The 22,698-nt window shown below is 44.6% G+C and overlaps 1 protein-coding gene across 1 annotated transcript in view; it reads right to left on the bottom strand.

Annotated features, from left to right (window-relative positions):
• ZPLD1 (zona pellucida like domain containing 1) overlaps positions 1 to 22,698 on the bottom strand; it is a 2,178,405-nt gene that overhangs the window by 1,864,909 nt on the left and 290,798 nt on the right. The window contains exon 2 of the mRNA XM_078656102.1: positions 11,538 to 11,758. Coding sequence (XP_078512228.1) covers positions 11,538 to 11,758 — 221 coding nt within the window. The remainder of the gene's footprint in view (positions 1 to 11,537; positions 11,759 to 22,698) is intronic.

Below are 22,698 nucleotides of genomic sequence, written 5' to 3'. Positions count from 1 at the left end.
TGCCCTATGCAAACATACGCGGTGGTGACGAGATCGGAGCAGCCAGACTTGCCGAAGCCCAGAGCAGAGCAGACCCCGCTGGCGCAGCCCCGCCTTCCTGACGCGCTGAGAACGAGACGCTGCTTTCTCCTGCCGAGAAATCCAGCTCCGGCGCTTCCGGGTAGCCCTCGCAGGCAGCCTGGAATATCGAGACCAGAGACGAGAGATACCATCCCTCATTCATCCTAGATTCCAGGTACAGAACTGAATAACCCCTTGCAGAGAATTCTTTAGTCAGTCACTTGGCAAAACAAACTTAACTTAAACTGCTACTTTCTATTCCCGCCCACATATTAGGCTTAGGTCAGGTAGGCGTAGTTAGAAACACCAGTTGAGTACGATTAGTCAAATGTAAATGTGTATGTATTCATTTTATTCATTTTATTCATTTTAAACCTTCATATGGCTTAGAAACCATATCAATGTTTTTACAGTATTATTTTATACTTCTGCTTTTATTGTATGCACTTTACTTAACCATAAGTATTGCAATAATATCGATCCATTTCTCTTGTATGAGAAAAGAGACTGATCAATAAATAACATCTTTTATTGAACACGCCCGTCTCTTCCTTTTCTCTACAATCTGGTGAGACTAAGAATGCACGTACTGACTGAGTAAAATAAGTTGTCTTTTGTTTTCACACGACTCTAGAGATACACTCTTGATTAGGGGAGAGCAAAGTTGTCATGTTCTATGGTTGTCAGAAACTAAATCCCTTCTTGTCTATCCAGGGAGGTTCAACTCCTCCTTGCCTATTCGAGAAAGTTTCTAGTGAACTCTGAGCTAGCTGGCAAAACCCAAAACTTTAAGTCTAATATCGACAGTAGTAGACCTAGTTAACGTCTGGTCTAGGCCTATACTATTGAAGGTATTATTCCAATGCGCAGAGCCTATTGGGATAATAGGAACTACACTACAAACTAAGTCGAAAACCAGCTAAACACTAGGCAAAAAATCTGGGGTAACCATAGTCAGGTATCCACCTTCCTACATTGGCCTTGTATAACAGCTAGCTCACAGTGCCACTAGAATTTCCTCTTACCAAGGAGAGAATAGTTCTTGGCAACTATTGAACATGACAACCCTGATCCCTCAGGATTGTGGAAACAATATACTATGTTGCTTTCTTAGGGGACCTGAACCTGCACTTTGAAGAGTAGAGCAGCCTGAATGTGGTGAGGTTGGAACAGGAATTAGAGAGTTTGGAATTCTCTCAGCTGATAATAGCAGCCACTCACATGAAAGAGCATATACTTGACCCAGTTATAACAAATGACCCTAGAATAATAGTACACCTACAGACTCTGATACCTTGGTCAGATCATTACCTTATTACCATCAGCTTGGAGAAGATGGAGACCGAAAAGACTCCTCCGCGACCCACTAAGGCAGTCGCAGCAACCCAGTGAGAAACTGAGCCAAACTGAGATATGAAAAAATGGGTGGAAGCTCTGCAATTATCAGGCTTTAATGTTGGCACAAATACTGACAAAGCATTTGCTAACTGGGAAGAGTGGGTTCGCCGGGCATTGGAGGGAGCTGTTCCCCTCATGAACTCCAATTCAACTAATCAGCCCAAAAAGTCCCAGTGGTTTTATGACCAGCTTTTATTGCTGAAAAAAGGCTTCACATTTTTTTAAGGGACTGGAGAAAGACCTTTGACCCCTTACTCAAAGAGAAATATAGACAGGCGAGTAGAAACTATAATACGGAAATTAAAGAGGATTAAGCAGTGTTCTTTGAGAGAAAGATCATGCAGGCACACAATTCCTCTAAAGAGTTGTTTAGAGTGGAATTTTTATTAACAACGATTAATCAAGACACTCCTTACCATTAAGCCTCTAAAGATAAATGTAATGCGCTAGCCACTTATTTTCATGATAAAGTCACAAATATCTATAGCTCTTTTCAGGGGAATTCAACTTGGAATCCTCCAGCCATTCCAGATTCAGGTCAGCAGGAGGTCTAAGTCCCATCCTGCCCCTCTTCCCAGATCTGAACACCGACACAGTACAAATGATTATCAAAGAGATTAGATCAAGTTCCCCTTTAGATCCAGCGCCTCCACATATCCTTGCAAAGGCAAGGAGGTCCTCCTGCCCTCAATAGTCCATATGCTAAATCTCTCCCTTCAGACTGGCAGAGTCCCTGTCGCTGGGAAGCAAGCAATAGCGAAAACGCTGCTAAAGAAACCAAATCTGGATGTAGCCAAACCAGATAATTTTCATCCAATATTATTGCACCCTTTTAATAGCAAGATTTTGGACAGGCATGTTAATAAAATGTTGTCAAAATTCCTGGGAGATCATCTCCTGCTACACTCCACACAGATGGGATTCCGCCCACAGCATAGTACTGAATCAGCCCTGCTAGCTGTAAACAAAGAATTAAAGATCACTCTTGATCAGGGGGGATCTTCTGCAATACGTTTGCTGGATCTAAGTGCAGCATTTGATACGGTCGCTCATGAACTGCTGGCACACAGACTAAGTGAAATAGGTATGAAAGGGAAAGCATTGCAGTGGCTAAAATCCTTCCTAGAGGAGAGATCCTTTCAAGTCAAGAAGTATAGCTTCCTGTCGGACAGGAAGCCTTTAAAGTGTGGGGTACCATAGGGCTCATCACTGAGCCCCACATGATTTAATGTTTACATGCAGCCTTTGGCTGATACAGTACAGGAACATGTTATCTCAGTCACATCGTACGCCGACGACACCCAGTTGGTGGTATCAGTGGACTCCAGGACTAATGGGGAGTGAGGCCAGCTGGCTCCTTCTCTGGAACAAGTAGTCAAATGGATGACAGGGAGATGCCTAAAAGTGAATAGGGATAAAAGCAAAATTATAGTCCTTGGTCATGTAGGGATTCATAAGGCCCCTAGTAAGCTGGCCTGGCTGCCTGGGGCCTGCACCAATCCCCAACACGGTCATCAAGAACCTTGGCTTTTAGTTGGACCATGAGTTGACCATGAAGATCCAAGCATGTAAGGTGACAGGTACATGCTTTGGGCTACTAAGAATGCTATGAAAGGTCCCTATGCTTATCCCTGCACAGTTAAGGAAAATGGCCATACATTACTTGGTCACCTCACAACTTGATTACGGGAATTCACTCTTCTTGGGTGCGCCCAAATATGTGATCAGGAAATTACAGGTAGTTCAGAATGCTGCGGTCGGACTCCTGTATCAAATCCCATTGAAGAAATCAGTTGTAGCCCACCTCAGAAATTTACACTGGCTTTCGATCGAGGCCAGAATTACATTCAAAGCAATTTGCCTAACCCACAGAGTTATAAATAACAAAGGGCCGGGCAAGATTAGGAAACTGGTGTGTCAATATCTCCCAAACAGATGTTTGAGGCCAGGCTCTGACAGCCTGCAAAAAACCTCCAGAATAAAAAGGGCCAGATGTGGTGGGAGAGCCTTTTCCCACTAGGCGCCCAAGTAGTGGAACTCACTCCCGCGAGAGTTGAGATTTAAATATCCGCAGAGCCCACATTTAGAAAATAATTGAAAACATGGTTGTTTACCGAGGTCAACCTAGTGCCTGCTCTCCTGCTGTCATTGCTTCAGTCCACTGCTTAGCGCTGGGAAGCCTTTGGGTAGCCATGCGCTCTGTATATCTTCCTAACATTACTTTTCGCTCAGTCATTCGTGCTCACTTAGTCAGTCTTAAAGAGATACGCAGATTAAACAGGCTGGGCGTTTTCAATAAGGATTTAATAAATAGTTGTTATTCTGGTGTGCAATAGATGAGCTGCAACAACCACAAGACAATGGCAGATATGTAGGATTAGAAGCACTATGAAAGTAAACAGATGGTAATGGTCTACCCTTTTGCAGTAATCATGAATACGTACAAGTACATGAAATACATTATAATAAAAAAATGGTAATTCTATGATGTCTCCCTAACTAGATGTACCTAAGTGTACCGAGCATGTGTGTTGGTGTTAAGCCTTGAATCTCTCTAGGATAAAGTCAACCCCATTACCTGAAGTGAGAGACTGTGGGACCCCGTCTTGGTCTCGAGTTGGACACCACGCGAGGGATGTTTAGACGACTCTGAGCTGGAGTGTCTGAATGCAGGAACTTCAGCGTCTCTGGTCAGTGTGTCGGCCGGGAAGTCCTGTTCTCCTCTAACTATTTTAGCAAGATGTGATGTATATATACTGTGAGAAGTTGGCCTGCATATGCTGTCCACTATTCTAGTGGACACCTTACACCAGTCCAAACAACCCTTATTGATGGTTCGTTAAAGACAACCTTTATAGAAAGCTATCCTAGTGGTAGCTGTGGAGAGCAGCTTCAGGCTAAGTCTTGGAGGAATGTAAAGCAGCTGGTTTTACCAGTCTATATTCTTGTGAATGACAAAATGAAAGGAGAACCACACCAGGTTTATATATAAAATATATGTATTTATTCTAACCACATCCCTCTAGTCTCTTTATGAGGCTAGAGGCAAAAGTACATAAGGAAAACTTAACAGCACCCAGTAAATTAGCACAATATACGTTGAGCCCTAGGGGCGTACCTAACCATATATTAAGAAAGTGGTATGAGAACCACAACTTGCATAGACACAAGGCCTAGAGCCTGTAGAACCACTGGGGCCACCAGGAACCACCCAAGGTAGTGACACAGGGAACCCACAGTGACGCGTGCAGTGTGTGAACACAGCAGTGAATCGCTATAACTTCTATGGGGAAAGTCGCGGTTGGAAATGTAAAGATAAAGGACACTTAGAAGAGGATTTGGAGCAAACCCCTTTAGACTCAAGGGGTTCTAGAGCCAACACCCAAGGGAGCACCAGAGTACTCGAGTTACCTTACCAAGGGAAGCCGGGTGCATAGGTGTCTTTTGGTGTCGGGTTTTGTTGTTGTTTTCAATGGCGATCTGCTGCAAAGTGCTACTGCCGTCCAAGTGGAAAGTGTCCGTGGTGATCCAACCTGGATCGAAGATGAGGAGAACCTGAAAGCAGAGGGGACAGAGTCTGGGTTACTTGCCAGTGACTAGGGGCAAGATAGTCGAATGCCCACCGATGTTGGGTGATTTCAGGTGAAGAAGCCAAGGCTTGACTCTTCAGCCACGAGAACCAGGAGGTGCCAATGATGACCAAGATCTGGATTCAAGCTGTGCCATGAAAGATGTCGAGTGCTGCAGTGTCGGTGCTGGATTGGGTCCAACAAGCCTTGGCAGCAGAAACCCATGCAGGAATCAAATAAATTCTTTGGTGCAGACCAGCAAGGTCTAAGGGACTCACCATGCAGGGAAGAGTTAGGGTACATCTGGAGAAACCAGGGAATCTCAAGGAAACTTAGAATTGCCTTCACAGGGACCCACCAGTTGATGGACCAGGGATCGTGAAGGAGCCTCAAGCAGAAATGCAAGAAGCGGGCTCACGGAACACTTGTGAAGTGTAGGCCCATATTCTTCAGTGCAGATGGTGCTCAGGGACAGGACTATAAGAAGCCCAAAGCAGAACTTCGAGAGATGTCAACAAGTTAATGCACTAGCAAATGTGCACTGTGTGCAGGAGTTCCAGTTCCACATCACTCGTGAGGGCTGCAGGTCTCAGCTTTGCTGGGGACTCGGATCGGCCTCTGAGAAGTCTGAATATCCTCTTCTTGTGTTGAAAATACTTCAGAATCTGACAGGAGCTTCGGAAATGCAGACTGGCAAGATGCTTTGTTAGTGCCTGCCAAGCAGGGGAGTCACTCCTTGACCCCAAAGGAGATTCTTTCGTCCTCTAGTATTTAGTAGAGCATCAAAGTTCCAGGATTCAGTTTCAGAATTTCATCCAGGTGTAATATAAAGTTCTGATGCCAAGGGTTCCTTCCTTATACTAAAGAAAGGGGTTGGACATACTCTGGGGACCCACCGATGGGAGGGTCTGGAAACTTGGGTGGCTCAACCCATTTCCTCTGTCCGGTTTTGAACCAGAGCAGGGGCTGGTAGCCCCTCCCACCAGTTTGAACTAGGCTATGCGCAGGCACACCAAATGTGCCCCCATTGCAGACTTTCTGGTACTCTCAGAGTGCACCCACCCAGCCCCAATACACTAAAGCCTCTCTGGGAGGTGGTGACACCTCCCCGTGATAAGAAACCTATTGTCCAGGCCTCACAACAGAAAGACAGCCAAGCACACTTAAAGATATCAAATGTGTAGAATACACAGTAAAATAAGCGAATGAAAGGACTGTTTTTCCCAAAGAAGAGTCGATGTTATGTTGTAATTTGAACTTCATCCTTTATTTTTCTTTTAAAAAGAGTTTTTTTTGCAACAGCCAATGGCTTTCGTCCACAGTCTGACTTCTTCAAGGCTCACAGTATATGCTTGATGCATTTTCGCTTGACCATTGTCAATGTATTAGACTAGTTGATTTGAAAGACCATATAGCCGGACAGTGAAATTGTATCACCTCAGAGATTTTCAATAACAAGTGTGTGTCGGTGGATAAATGCACCCGTCTCCGCACGATCGTCCGTCTTGAAAAAAGTCACCTTTTAAAAGAAAAATAAAAGATGAAGTTCAAAATTACAACATTACATCGACTCTTCTTTGGGAACAACAGTCTTTTCATAAGTTTATTTTACTGTGTATTCTACACGTTTGATATCCATAAGTGTGCAGGGCTGTCTTTCTGTTGTATGATTTTGGGGAGACCGGGTGGGTCACCTCTGGTCTCTCCATATTGGGACCTAAGGGATTGTATCTCAAGCCTTTTTGCACCTTTTTTCTGGTTAAAAAATAGGGACGTTAAGACTGGTGCGGGTGTCTATGCTTTGATCCCCAATTTTGTATAACGTATTGTCCAGGCCTCCCCTTCCGGAGTTTTGTCAAGCAGCAGGAGGCCAGACTTGTGTCTGTGGCTGCAGCTTCCATTTTGTGAAGCCAGGGCTTTTTTAAACTATTACCGGGTAGACCAGTGTGTACATGTCTCTCCCTCTAGAAGGGTGGTACTCTACCCCCTCCGCCAGGACTGGCGAGGGGTTAGGATTCCAAAGTGTTTGACACCAAACACAACATGTTTCCATGCAGCCATTCCAAAGTTAGAATTTACCGTGAGGTTATAATGCACTTAAGAGTATATGGTCTGGCTGCATCACAGAAAAGCCTCAGAGATTAGATTCCGAAAGCTGTAAAGGAGTCCTGCTCATGCATGGGCACCCTCTCACATGAAACCAAGCACTCTGCCTTTAGGATTAATAAGGCCTGCCATAAGGTGACTGATAGGTTTCTATATGCAGTGATTTAAGGTAGATATAGGTAATCTATATCTTAGTAAGGGGTGCATGCACCACCTTGCCCAGGCTGCAGTAGCAGTCCTGTGGTGTTATTTTGGAAGGCTTCCCAAGGGTGGAATAATACATGCTGCAGCCCCTGGTAGGCCTCTGGGGTACCTATGCCCTTAGTACCTAGTGTACCATATACTAGGGACTCACAAGAGTACCCCAGTAACCACACTGGAGTGTACCTATAGTACATGCAATCAATTTATAGAGGAAGAAGCTAAGCTGGGGTCCTGGATAGCAGGGGCCCAGCCAGACTAAAGTAAAAGAAACAGTGAAACACCAGCAAAAAGTAGGGGTAACCTTAGTAAGCAGATCCTACTCTCCTACATATACCCACAGATCTTCACAGGGGTCCTACCTCGCTGTATTACTGTGACGGACTAAGGATGATGTCAGGCATGAACCTTTTACATAGATATTATACATGAGATGGTAGTCCTGCTGTGCTTCCAAGAATCCTCATGCATAATGTATGAGTTTTCAAACTAGGAAAACCCTTAGTTCTGAATGCAGTGTCATATCTAGGTAGAAGGTCAGTCCCTGTAAACTGTTATAAGTGTAATGTAAGGAAGATTATAGGTGAAGGGTTATCAAGTTACCTGGGCCTATATTATGGTACCTATATGGAATATAACAGTTTGTTCATGTCTAATGTGCTTTTATGGTCCAATATATTTTGATCGAATAAAGGTAAAGAATGTGAATTTGACTACGCTACTGTATGAAGTCATTTCTGCCAGGAAGTAGTGATCATGGTAGGGCAGGGACGCAGTCAGTCAGTCAGTCAAAATTAACTTTATTTGGTTTGTCACAACCATAAAGTATACATATACAAATTTCAATTTAGTAGAAAAAGGATAAAATTCATTTTCTTAAAAAGTATTTTTTCGGCTCTTTAAAAAGTAAAACATTATTTTCCAGTCCCCACTTTTAAGTTGATTTGGCTTTTAAAAGCAAAGTCTCTACTTTCTTCATAAATTTCACCCCGCGGCATATTAAAATGTTCGAACCCGCTCCCATCCAGCTGGTGCCAGCCTGCCTGCAGGTGCGGATCTAAAGGGCATTTAAGACTGGTTTCAACAAAGTTCTTCTCTCATCTTTTATTGACACGCACGTACACAGTAGATGGCATAAGGTTTCCGTATGGTACCCGCATAGTCTACATCTTGACTTTTGGTGTGTGTTTTTCCATGATGGAATCAAATCTTTAGAAGAATGGTCGCCCAGTCTAAAAGCCATGAATTTCATTTTTAAAGATAACGGAAAGTGTGCCACGAGGTAAGGTTGCGGCTTTAATCGTTTATATGAATTTAATACAGTCCATGTGTGTCGACGTTTGGCCAAAGTCTTTTTGTCTTCTATCAAAGATAGAGCTTTTGCGTTTAGTTTGCAGATCTTTTTACAGGATGCTTCTTCCAGTTGGCTATTCCAGATCTCCTCTATTTTGAGGGTTTCTAAGGTTGTGCGCAGGTCGTCACCCCAAGAACTGGGTTCTTGTTGATCATATTGTTTTTTAATTTCTAGCCAACATAGGTTATTTAGTGATCCTAATTCTGCAGCTCTAAGCTTCCCGCACCATTTCGCTCAGACCGCTTTCCTTTGATATGTTTGATATTGCTGGCCAAATTCCAATCTTATTTGTGCTGGAGCTGATCCTTTATAAAGATTGAACACTGATTTATATATTTTTGTCTGGAGTGTGTTTAAAATGTCAATTTCTTTCCCGTGCCATATTTCTAGCCCATAGGAGAGAGATGGTAATACTTGGGCTAGGGCAGGGACGCATATTCATCTGGTCTCACTCTGTGCAGGGAAGTGGGTACCTGCTTGTGCCCCATGGGGACTACTGAGTGCACACCAAGATAGAAAAGCACTCTAGAGGGTCCCTGCTTTTTCCCTAGGATGCACTGCAGATGAGAGAAGAGGGCACTATAACCGGACAGGATTAGTACCTTGTTGGAAGTGGACATCTGCTGGTGCACTTCACACCTGCCAGTGAGGATAGTGAAGTGAACAACATATGAGCATGCAAAAATGGCTGCAGACCTGGGGGAGGTTCTAGTGCCCTACCTAAATGTCCATCGCTCCAAGTGTGCCTACTGCTACGTCTATCAGGTGAGCAGTGCACACGAGTAGCCCAGAGCACAGGGGGGTGGGGCCGTGCTTGGGCAGTGAGTGCCACAGGTGCAGACTCACCTTCAATACAGCCCTCTGTATGCTGTGCACCACACACTGAATGCCCTGCGGTATCTTACCTTCATTTCTGAGGAAATGATTATGTAGTAAACAGGCCGGTCAGCTACATGTGTTGAGAACAGGGTGTTCTGATGTGCATTACTCAATCCGTTGCTGAAGCATTTAAGCCTCTGTTTATAAAACCATCAGCATCGCAACTTGAAACGTAATCCACCATAAAAGCAGCCTGTTCAGGCGACTTTCCTATGGACCGAAAAAAAAGCGCATGTCCTCTTTTGCTCATTGAAGGCAACAGGCGCATTGTATCTACTGTTAGCTGCCTTGTTTAAAGTGCAGACTCATGTTCAATGCAGCCCTCTGTATGCTGTGCACTACAGGCTGCATGCCCTGTGGTGTATTACCTTCATTTCTGAGCAAAGGATCATGTAGTAAACAGGCCCGGTCAGCTACATGTGTTGAGAGCAGGGTGTTCTGATGTGCATTACTCAATCCGTTGCTGAAGCATTTAAGGCCCTTGTTCATAAAACCATCAGCATCGCAACTTGAAACGTAATCCACCAAAAAAGCAGCCTGTTCATGAGACTTTCTTATGGACCTAAAAAAAAGCGCATGTCCTCTTTTGCTCAATGAAGGCAACAGGCGCATTGTATCTACTGTTAGCGGCCTTTTTTAAAGTGACTGATATGTCGCAGCTCATGCAAGTTATTCAGTGCAGCTTGTGTGAAGTGAATATTGCATCTCCTGTAATGCGTCTGGCCTGTTGCTGATCATAGAAGTCATAATTTAAATAGCAAAGGGTGATTAGCATTCAAAGTGTGCAGCATGCTCACTGAGTTGGGGTCTAAAATTCCGCCTGCTAACGGAACTCCGTGCAATCTTGTGAAGTTTTTTGATAACTCCACTGAATTCTGCAGAGTGAATCTCAGCGTGCTCTGCCCAGGCGTAGCAGCAATTTCTAGTAAAAGAAATGTGGAGATTGTGTGTAATATGTGTTTTCTCTGTTGCTATGTCCTGGGGCCCATGGATGAGCTATTATTTCCAATAACCGATCATACCTCTTCTATCTTGAGGTTAATATCATTTAGAGTACAGTTACTGGACTTCTTGGATGTCTTAGGTTGAGTCTGGGCTCCAGTAAATGGCTCTGTATCTTTGCTCTTGCCCATGATGCCTATGGGAGATGAGCAACTTTAGAGGAAAGCAAATAAATAAAGCCAATGTGGCAAAACTAAATTCAACATAATAAAACTACATGTTTTTCTAGCAGACTACATAGCAGCAGTACCGAAGTAATCTGGAGGTGAGCAAATACTTTGATACAATTGAAACCTTAAATCCTAAAAATAAATGATTAAAGAGAAAAAATGAAAGGCCAGACAAAGAAGCAAAAAATATTAAAACAATAGGGCCCTATTGCCCAACTGTCTCTGTAGTACATGTCCTGAGGTACTAAGACATTTTATTGGCAAATGTATGTCCAGAGTTCATGAAGAGGAAAGGGCACATGAATTTTTATTTAAATAAAACAACAGGAAGATTTATTCACTGATACAGATGATACAGTAACATTAATAGTGGAGCCAAGAGGCTTGGTCCTGCCCAGCCTCCACCGGCCTCTGCCGGGCACAGGATGGGCAAACAATTAGCCCAACTTTACCCAGGCATGACTCGTGCACATTCAGTGCATCGGGTCCAGCAGAATGTACTTTATAACTCCAATACATCTCAGGTGCTGGAGATTACCTGGCCTCCTCCTTCTCCCAAATAGTCCTGAGACTTGGATTGTAAGTTAAAATACAACTTCATCATAATTAAGGCTTTTTCATTACAATTCCAAAGACACTAAACAGAAACTGGTTTCCTGCTCCCAATTGGAAAGTACATTTTCTTAAATGTAATAAGATAATTCTAATATTAGCCAATGCAAGAGGTCTTTGGTTCAAAAATACGTTTTCAATAAAGTAGTTTTGTTAAACAGCATGCATAATCTTCTCTTATCTTACCACTAAATTGTTTCCACAGGATTCCAAACTGCTCAAGTGTATGGTGAAAATGATCACTGCAGGAAATGTGTTGTTATTTAAGAATCCCCTGCAATGGGTATCTTCATACTTTCCATTCAGGGAGAGATCTGATTCTGAATACCCAGAAAAGAGAATTGTGCAAAAATTAATCTTCATTGTAATTGTCTGTACTCCACAGTAGACACTGATGTCTCTTTCACCTGAAAACAGAGGGAACACAAAATAAAAGCATTTATTGTTCTTCTACCATATTATTAAACTAATAAAATTAAATGTGCTAAAGAAAATGTCATCACATTTGCATAGTATGTGTATCAATGACTAAAAGAATAGAAAAAATCCATTTTAATATACAACAACATGATTTGTTACCCACTTCTGTACAAAATATAATGTATATATTCTTGACAGAGATGTATTTTAAAAGTTCAGAGCCGTGGCCAAGCAGTGGGACAAGATGGCAGTACAGTAGGAGAGCTCAACAGCCAGAGCATACATCTCAGCATGCTGCTTGCTGAATAGAGGCAATTTCATGTTACCTATACACTGTGGCTATGGATGAGAACCTCTGGCACTCAGTGAAATCGGCGCAATCCCAATGTGAGGACTGGCGGCCTGGCCGCCCATCGGAGGAAGGCCTCCCACGTAGCAGCTCATGTGGAGGCCCATCAGAGTTGATGGGCATGTGCGGAAATGGCCGTGCTGCCCAGAGCTTCCATTTTTGGAGCCTCCTCTGCACCACATTAGGCCCACCTACTCCTCGCTGGGATGGGCCAGTTTCCTGGCAGATGGGAGGGAAGTGGGTGGCTGAAAGGGGTGGTCAGTCAGTTGGGCAGACCCTCTCATCAAGCACCAAGGCTTAATGCCTCCTACTGGAGTCAGGCGGTACAGTCCCACAACAGTAATTACTATGATGAAAAGCAGCAGGGCCACGCATAACCAAGCTGAAGTATTTTTATGGCACAGATGAGGGTACATAAGCGAAGGAAGTATGGGAGATGTGGGGGAATTATCCCCCCAGATTTTTGAGTGGAGGGAATATGGTGAACAAGTGTCAGGGACGTGCCGGACAAGGAAACTCCTGCACACTTTGCTGTTGACAGGGCCATTGGAGCGTTAAAACACTACATATGAAGCACCTGATTTTGACATGCTGCCTTGCCTTCAGTCAGTCTTGGATTTATTCGCTGTTGCCCAAAGATAAATTCCTGAGGCTAGATGTAGGCTGTTGTTTTTCAGGATAGGGGCAGGCTCCCCACCCCAACTGTTGGCCGGCCATTTTCATTCTCCATAGAATGACAATAACCAACCGGAGCAGGCACAGAATGTGGTGGGTCTTTTTCTATGCTGGGCTAAGGGCACAGGAGGGAAGCATCTGCCCCAGCTCCTTAGCAGGGGAATTCACACACCCCTGGCAAAGGGAAGTCATAAGGAAATAGAAGTTCTTTGATCAGGTGATGCATCTTTTGTAGGGAACTCACCTCAAATACAGAAATACAATGGAATGTAAACCTGCTCCTTACCTGTTTACTGCAGATTTGACACTTAATGGAAGTGCATTGCCAACAGACGCCCTGAGCAATGTGTTTGCTTTGCCTTAGGTATACTGCAGTCTAGCCTTTCAATTACTTTGGTGCAACAAGAGGCCCTCAAGAAAACATTTCAAATTCATCAAACAGATCAAATGTTTGATCATGCGCTCCTTTTTGGGAAAAAGGACTTTCAAACCAAACAAGTGAAACTGCAAGTGTACATGGCCTGCAGTTTTATAGTTAAGAAACCACTCTGATGTGAGTACGTTCTGCTGTAGTGTGTTGGTTGGGTCATACTGGCCCGTAGGGCAATCCGGAAGTGCCAAAAGGGCTGGTCCAACAGGTCAGTGTTTGGCTGTTATTTTGGCTATTTGGTGGCCAGTTTTATGGTCAGGTGGCCTGGTTTTTACTGTTGATTTCCACGATATTTGCACAAACAATACTTGTAGCACACACAAATGTATGCAATCTGTCATGCCCAGGCTCACTGGAATTATGAGATTGGTCACCCGCAGCGATTTTCAAATCATTATGTATTTGTCACATAATCCATCATCTATTGCACAAAATGCAGATTTTAATTAATTGAAAATTGCTTGTAGCTCAAACGGTCCAAAAGTTACTAAAAAAACACACCAGCACGTGTTGCCGCATTGTGGAAGGCCCTTTGCAAAAATTGACTGGTCACATTTCTGTTGCATATTGCTGTATTTGGATATTAATCTGGTACTAATGAGGTACAACCAATGCTCAGACAGTGGTAGCAAGTGTACAAATGTCAAAATAATGAAATAGTACTATTTCAAAATATGCCACATTACGCTACATAACTTTCTTTTTCTATCCACAAAATTTCACTGAAGTCTGCTGCATAATTTGACCCCTTCCTGCTTGCAAAACACGTGTGCAGCGTGTCTATACAAGTGCAGCCCTGTTCCAATTTTCAAATGAAGGCCACTTTTTTAGATACCTGATTCGCTACTTGGGCCACTTTTATTTTGGTCCCTGTGCTTGTTGTCTTTTCCAGTCTGACCCTGCCAAACCTTGCAGGGCACACAATGAGGCTGCTGTCATGAAGTTCCCCCACAAAGAGACAGCCACAGAATTTTGTGCATATGAAAACTTTGGGAAGTGTGATCCTGAGTACAAAGTGGAGGCAGGGTCAGAGATGTTACTGTAAAGGGATTGGCCCCTATTTTGGCTGAACTGGAGAAAAGCAGACACCTTCAACCCTACACATTCCCTGGGACTCCCATTGAACTTCTGCAGCCCCAGCAAGTCACATACATTTTCTATCTGCACATGCCCAGGCCTAGCCCCACTGCTCATCAGCAACAAAGCAGATGGGCCCAAACAACCTCACTCTTTCCTAGCAAATACCATAGTGGCAGTAAACACTACCCGTCTTTTCATTAATGCTTAACTTCATGGCGCACAGACCTGACTTGCCCACTCCATTAGCAGCAGACCTCTGAGCAACTTGAGGTGCTTCCTTCTCTGAATGCCTCAGTATGTTAAAAACAAAAACACCAAATACATGAGAAGATATATCTGTTTTGAGGCTCCCAGCTCCAGCTAAAGCACCGACACATTTTCTGAGGGGTCTCTCTCTACCCCTGTAGCTTATCTGCTTTGAGCCATATATAGTATGTTTTGTTTAGTATCCAACACGTCTTTTCAACCTATTTATAACACTTTGACCCAATACATTTGGAATATCAGTGTACAGTCAGGTGAATTAGAGGTATTCCTCAGGCCATAAATCCAGTTAGGAGAGCTACCTGCTTCTTGAAATACATTTTGTTGTATTTTATCTAGGAGGGAGGATGCAGCATTAGGGCCAGTGATACTGACTTTGAAACTGGGGGACAATGTTCAAATCTTGGTAAAGGCTCAGCATCCTGTTATTTTGAGCATATTACTTAACCTTTATGTGCCTAAAGTATTAATGTCATTTTGTGTAGTGTAACTGGTGCTCATGTGTTGGTCTCCAATTAGTTTGGGTCAAGTTCCTGCTATATAAAACTGCTAATAAAAAAAAGCATCCTGTTTCTGCTTATGAATTGCTTCCAGTCATCTTCTCATAGCTTAATAGAACAGAAGATTACAGGGATTAATATTATACCAACTGAGTAGTAATCATGTTATAAACCTTCAAAGTATCAAAAGCAGATCCTGCAGAGATTCAAATCATGACACCCAGGTTGCTTTTGGCATTTGGCAGCAGTTGTCTTGACTGGTGAGCAGTCAAAATATCGACCTACATTAATATCGAGTTTTTAATATCGTAGGGACAGAATATTGAAGGCAAGAATATCGTTGACCAGAATATCGACCCTAAGGTAAGTATTATAATTTTTTTTTATATCGAAGTAAGTAATATCATAAGCAAAAATATTGTCAATAATAACGAATTTAATTTTTTAATTTAATTTAAAAAAGAACTTATAAAGCGCACGTACACTGAGTCAGTTTCATGGCGCTGGTGAGGTCCCTAAAGGAAAAAAAAAAAAAGAGCTAGAGATAATAGGATAGCTAAGTGCCAAAAGCCTGCTGGAATAAAAATATTTTTAGTGACCTCCGGAACTCCATGTAGGAGGAAGAGAGTCTTAAGGACAGTGGGAGGCCATTCCAGAAGGTGGGAGCGAGCACAGCAAACTTCTGCCCTCCTGCCCGCTTCTTTTTGAACCGGGGCGTTGTTAGTAAGGCTAAGCTAGAGGAGCGGAGGTCTCTAGAAGGAACATAGAGAGAAATAGCCGAATTAATGAAGGCTGGGGCTGTACCCGCTCGTGCTTGAAAAGTCAAACACCCCAGCTTAAACCTGGCTCGTTCTTTTATAGGGAGCCAATGTAAGCTCTTGAGTAGGGGAGTCGAGTGATGGGACTTAGACAGGCCAAAAACCAGGCGGGCCGCCTGGTTTTGTATTAACTGTAGGCGCTGCAAGGCATATGCAGGGGCTCCATTGTAAATGATGTTTCCATAGTCAATCTTTGACAGGACCATGGCCATCAGAATTAGCTTTAGAGCAGAAGTGGAAAAAAACCTGGCAATTTTCCGGATGAGTCGAAGTGTAAAGAAACAAGAAGAAACCACCGAATTAATGTGTGAATGAAGGGTTAATTGGTTGTTGAGAATGATCCCAAGGGTTTTAACTGAACAAGAAGGGGAAGGAGGGGGTCCAAGTGAGGAGGGCCAGAAAGAAGAGGACCAGGGATTGGCAGCGCCGCCCGTCGCCACAAGTTCCGTTTTATCCGGATTAAGTTTTAACTGGTTGGTGTTCATCCAGTCTCGGATAAATAGCATGACGGACTGGAAACTGCCAACCCCTGAGGGGGAGGAAAGGTCAAAAATAAGTTGGAGATCATCTGCATAGTTATATACAGTGACCTCAATATTCTGTAAAGCAAAAACCAGGGGGAAAATGTAAAGATTAAAAAGTAAAGGGGAGAGAGCAGAACCCTGAGGAACACCACAGGTGACAGTACGTGGAGAAGCCGAGAAGGTGCCGAGATGGACTGTCTGATTACGATCCTTCAGGAACGACTCGACCCAGGCAAATGCAAGCCCCCCGATCCCCGCCGCCCTGACCCGTGACAACAAGATGTTATGGTCCACGGTGTCAAAGGCGGCGGAGAGGTCCAAAAGGACCAGAATCTTGGGGGTGTTTGCGTCGAGTCCTTCCCTAAGTTGGTCCATGACCGAAATCACCACCTTCTCGGTGGAGTGTCGAGGTCGGAAACCAGCTTGACATGGGGCCAGGTAATTACTGTCCTCAACAAAGGTGCTCAGGATTTGAGACACATGCGTCTCCGCCACCTTGCCCAAGTAGGGAAGCAGGGATATGGGGCGATAGTTGACCAGGGAGGCAGGGTCAGCCCCAGGTTTCTTTAAAATGGGGATAATGGTAGCCGATTTAAAAGCAGTAGGGACAAGACCTAGGATGAAGGTATTGTTTAAAACGGTGAGAGCGGGGACAGGACAGGCCAAGAACACCTGGGCCAATATACGGGCCGGGCACGTATCAGAAGGAGACCCCGATTTTACACGCTTAAGTAGCGGGGAGAGGGACTCACTGGTTAATATCGGAATAGAAGTCAGGCACTGGGTGTTCTGTGGCGGAGAGCAATCTGGTAAAGAGTTAGATGCAGGAGGAATGCGAGCTTTTATTTGCGCAACTTTCTCAATAAAAAACTCGTTCAGTGAATTGCACAGTGACTGAGAAGGTATAATCGAAGGTGAAGGCCTATCTGATAGGGCTAACTCGTGGACTGTAGCAAAGATTTCACGTGGCTGGCAATCTGCTTGCAGAATGCGTTGGGAGAAGTAGTCTTTCTTGGACGTAGGATAGCTTTTTTGTATTCTGCTAGCAGGGTAGTGTAGTGATTTTTGCTAGTGTTATGTATTTTAGTATGTATTTTATAAGTATGTTCAATATATTTTTTATGTATTTTCATAATTTTTAGAATAAAGGTTTAGAAATTAGTAATTTTGTTCAAGTAAATTTTGCGTTTTAGTATCAGAGCGGGTGGTGGATTTACAGGAGAATAGGGTGGGAAGTAATTTGATAATAAGCCATTAATTAATTATTATGTTTTAATTATTTGGTATTTATTAATAATTAATTGTTAATTAATTATTAATTGATAATTAATGTGTAATAATTAGCTAATTATATGAGTTATGATTAATGTAATTAATAATGTTTATGTATTATTATTGTTAATTAATTTATTGTTAATTAATATTTAATTGGTGATTAATTATTATTATAAGATTAATTGATAATTACATTAATTATGTGATTTTTTATGTGGAGTGGGTTGTGGGTTTATAGGGTAATAGGGTGGGAAGTAATTAGTGTCCCCGACCCGCTTGGCGAGACAGGTCTGTCTTTGGCAACAAAAGATTGTATAGCGCTTTTTAACATTGAACCTTTTTAAATAATTACTTGTGCTAAATTGTTATTTACTTGTGCGAGAAATACAATATCCCCTGCACCACACGCCATTACTGACTTGGCTTTAGTTCCGGAGCCGCCTCCCTATTCCACCTCGTGGGGGCCAGCAGCCATTTCCGGTTTGCCTGCACGAAGAGCGGTTAGCGCTCTAGTGCATTAAACTTCTGGGCTATTTAGGCTGAGCAGCGGTAGGAGCTCGCTGCGGGAAGGAGACAGTGGCAGTGTCCCCGACCCGCTTGGCGAGACAGGTCTGTCTTTGGCAACAAAAGATTGTATAGCGCTTTTTAACATTGAACTTTTTAAAATAATTACTTGTGCTAAATTGTTATTTACTTGTGCGAGAAATACAATATCCCCTGCACCACACGCCATTACTGACTTGGCTTTAGTTCCGGAGCCGCCTCCCTATTCCACCTCGTGGGGGCCAGCAGTCATTTCCGGTTTGCCTGCACGAAGAGCGGTTAGCGCTCTAGTGCATTAAACTTCTGGGCTATTTAGGCTGAGCAGCGGTAGGAGCTCGCTGCGGGAAGGAGACAGTGGCAGTGTCCCCGACCCGCTTGGCGAGACAGGTCTGTCTTTGGCAACAAAAGATTGTATAGCGCTTTTTAACATTGAACTTTTTAAATAATTACTTGTGCTAAATTGTTATTTACTTGTGCGAGAAATACAATATCCCCTGCACCACACGCCATTACTGACTTGGCTTTAGTTCCGGAGCCGCCTCCCTATTCCACCTCGTGGGGGCCAGCAGTCATTTCCGGTTTGCCTGCACGAAGAGCGGTTAGCGCTCTAGTGCATTAAACTTCTGGGCTATTTAGGCTGAGCAGCGGTAGGAGCTCGCTGCGGGAAGGAGACAGTGGCAGTGTCCCCGACCCACTTGGCGAGACAGGTCTGTCTTTGGCAACAAAAGATTGTATAGCGCTTTTCAACATTGAACTTTTTAAAATAATTACTTGTGCTAAATTGTTATTTACTTGTGCGAGAAATACAATATCCCCTGCACCACACGCCATTACTGACTTGGCTTTAGTTCCGGAGCCGCCTCCCTATTCCACCTCGTGGGGGCCAGCAGTCATTTCCGGTTTGCCTGCACGAAGAGCAGTTAGCGCTCTAGTGCATTAAACTTCTGGGCTATTTAGGCTGAGCAGCGGTAGGAGCTCGCTGCGGGAAGGAGACAGTGGTAGTGTCCCCGACCCGCTTGGCGAGACAGGTCTGTCTTTGGCAATAAAAGATTGTATAGCGCTTTTTAACATTGAACTTTTTTAAATAATTACTTGTGCTAAATTGTTATTTACTTGTGCGAGAAATACAATATCCCCTGCACCACACGCCATTACTGACTTGGCTTTAGTTCCGGAGCTGCCTCCCTATTCCACCTCGTGGGGGCCAGCAGTCATTTCCGGTTTGCCTGCACGAAGAGCGGTTAGCGCTCTAGTGCATTAAACTTCTGGGCTATTTAGCCCTCGCAGCCTCGCGAGCGCGCAGCGGTCGCGCGCAGCCCCGCCGAAGACCCGCCAAAGAGCTGCCCGTCTGCGCCCGTCCGCGCTAAGGCAGCGCCAGGCGCCAGTCCCTCTGCTGTTTCGGGGCTGTAACCTGTGCGGTAAGATGTGCTACTCTAAGCAAGAGCTGCTGAATCTTCAACATCATACCTGTACTTGTACCAGGCGGAACCCAGCGCATATCTCGCATCCACTGCCACACACTTCCAAGCTATGCACTCTCACTAAATTAAAGCCAAAACCTCCTCAATCCATACAGACGGCCCTCAGGTTGGGACACCTTAACGTCAGATCGATGCAGAAGCATCATCTAGACATACACGATCTCCTATCAGACTACTCCCTTGATGCCCTGTTTATGACCGAGACGTGGCTCCATGATGACATGGACTCGGTCATCAACCTGGCCACCCCCACGGGATTTCCCACATATACCTTGAACAGGAATTCAAGAGGGGGCGGACTAGCGCTTATAGCTAAATCGCACCTCGCCTGTCAATTAGTTAAAGCTGATATTAAGGGCAGCGAAAGTGCTAGATTTTGTATTAAAGCCAATCCACAATTTTGCGCGACCGGCCTCTTGATTTATAGACCCCCCGGCGCCGATACTCCATTCATTAACTCGCTCCTACAATACGTGGCCACTAACATCACTAAAACCTCCAATCTCACGATCATAGGTGATCTTAACCTGCACCTTGATCGGGACACTGAGCCCAAAATCACCACCTTTCTTGCAGACCTTGCCGCCCTCCAGCTCAATCAACTCGTGAGTGGCCCCACCCACAGAGCGGGACACCTCCTTGATCCCATCTTTTCGAACATCGCGAATGGGATTGCTGGCACACCCATTCCCATGGCTTGGACAGACCACCATCTGGTGATCATGACTGTCTCTTGCAAACCTGCCCCCGCTTCTGTGCCTACCCCTCAAGTCCAGAAGCGTCCGTGGAGTAAACTCCGCCTGGAAGATCTCCAAACAAATCCCCCTCCCCCGAGTGACGACCTTGACTTAGGATACGACCAGTTGTGCCACTGGATTACTCAAGCATTGGACACCCTGATCCCAGCTAAATGGATCAAGGCCCGTGTCCATGTGGCTAGCCCCTGGTACAATTCAGAATTAGCCACTCTGAAAAAAAAAATGTAAAAAGGCGGAAAGAGGATGGAGAAAAAATTATGATACTAACCTCAAACATAAATACGTTCAACTTCAAAAAACCTATCATCGTCATGTCTGCAGAACAAGGGCGGCGTATTATGCCACCGAAATCAACAGTAGCACCAACGCTTCGAAAACTGTCTTTAAAATTTTAAAAGACCTTACTGCAAAAAAAAAACACCATTACTGCCGCCACCTCTCCGGACCTATGTAATAATATGGCCAATTTCTTTACCGACAAAATAAAGAAAATTTACGATACCTTCCCCAATTCCCCCCAGATCTCTGTCACTTTGGACCCCACCAGACCCTATCTCTCCTCCCTCCCTACACTAGAGCGTGAGAGCTTTCAAAAAATCTATAAAAAAATCAAATCTGGCTCCCCGGCCGATCCCCTAAAACCTGAGACCTTTTGTGAAGCCAATGAGCTTGTCACGGAACCTATACGGAATATCATTAACCTGTCTCTTTCCACTGCCAAAATACCCTCTAAATGGAAGCAGGCATGGGTATCTCCCATCTTAAAAAAGCCCACCCTAGATCCCACTCTTCCTGAAAATTTTCGGCCTATCTCACTTCTCCCCTGGCCAGCTAAAATTATAGAGACACACGTTAACATCGCCCTCACCAATTTCCTCCTAACCAATAACATCCTGGATAACTCCCAACACGGGTTTAGAGCTGGTCATAGCACCGAGACAGCCTTGCTCAGTGTTACAGAGGACCTCCATGCCATTCTTGACACCGGCGGAACGGCAGCACTGATCCTGTTGGACTCAGTGCTGCCTTCGACACGGTGTCACACGAGGTCCTTCTGATGAGACTGGAGGAAATTGGAATCACAGCGACTGCCCTGGGATGGTTTAGAGACTTTCTTTCCAACAGATCCTTTAAATTCTCCACCCCCCTTTACCTCTCTAAAGAGCACAGCACTGGACAGGGGGTGCCTCAGGGGTCATCTCTGAGCCCCACCCTGTTCAATGTTTATGTTTGACCACTAGCAGAAGTGGTTAAAAAGAGTGGACTGGCGTTAGTGTCTTACGCAGACGACACCCAGTTGGTGGTAGCTCTCAATGACAACAACGGTTTGGAGGCCCATCACTTCAAACAGACCCTTACTGACATCACCAACTGGATGACGGCGAATTTCCTCCAGCTCAATGCGGGGAAAACAGAGATACTGCTCCTGGGGAAAAACACCGCATCCTGGGGCGAAAGCTGGTGGCCCGACACCTTGGGCCAACCTCCTAAGCCCAAGGAATGTGTTAAAAATCTGGGAGTCTGGGTAGACTCGGCATTGAAATTCACCCAACACACCAAAAATGTGGCAGCCACCTGCTTCGGCATCCTGCGCACTCTAAGACCCATCCTGAAGTTCTTCGACTGCCACACCCGCCAGTTAATTGTCCAAGCTACCATCCCTTCTAGGCTGGATTACGCCAGCTCCCTTTTACTGGGCACTAATCTGGCGGAAACTACCAGACTTCAGTCCAGAATGCTGCCGCCAGGGCCCTGGTAGGTCTCCCCCGCCACTCCTCGGTGGCTGGAGTCCTGAAAAAACTGCACTGGCTTCCGGTGGGAAAAAGGATTCAGTTTAAGGCACTCTGCTTAGCCTTCAAAATCCTTAAAACCTCCTCTCCCCCAATGTTGCGCCCTATCCTGGCGGAGTATATTCCTAAGAGGTCACTTCGTTCAGAAGGACAACATCTTGTGGTCATTCCCCGTACCAAACTGGCCAGAATGGGCGGCCGATCCTTCAGCCTGCTCGCTGCCAAGCTTTGGAACAGCCTGCCGGAAACAATCCGTGGCATACAGGACCTTCTGGCTTTCAGGAAAGCCATCAAAACCCACCTCTTTCAGTAATCTCCCCTTCTCCCCTCTGGTGCTTTCTTCTTTCTGCCTTCAGCTTCACTCGCAGCGCCGGGACGCCCCTTGGCTGGGGCAGCCGAGCGCTAAAAAAGAAAGAAAAAAAAAAAAAAATCAAATTCAT

The sequence above is a fragment of the Lissotriton helveticus genome, chromosome 8 (assembly GCF_964261635.1).
Source record: "Lissotriton helveticus chromosome 8, aLisHel1.1, whole genome shotgun sequence".
In the NCBI taxonomy this organism is placed as follows: Eukaryota; Metazoa; Chordata; class Amphibia; order Caudata; family Salamandridae; genus Lissotriton; species Lissotriton helveticus.
This window is presented reverse-complemented; position numbering and strand designations above follow the sequence as displayed.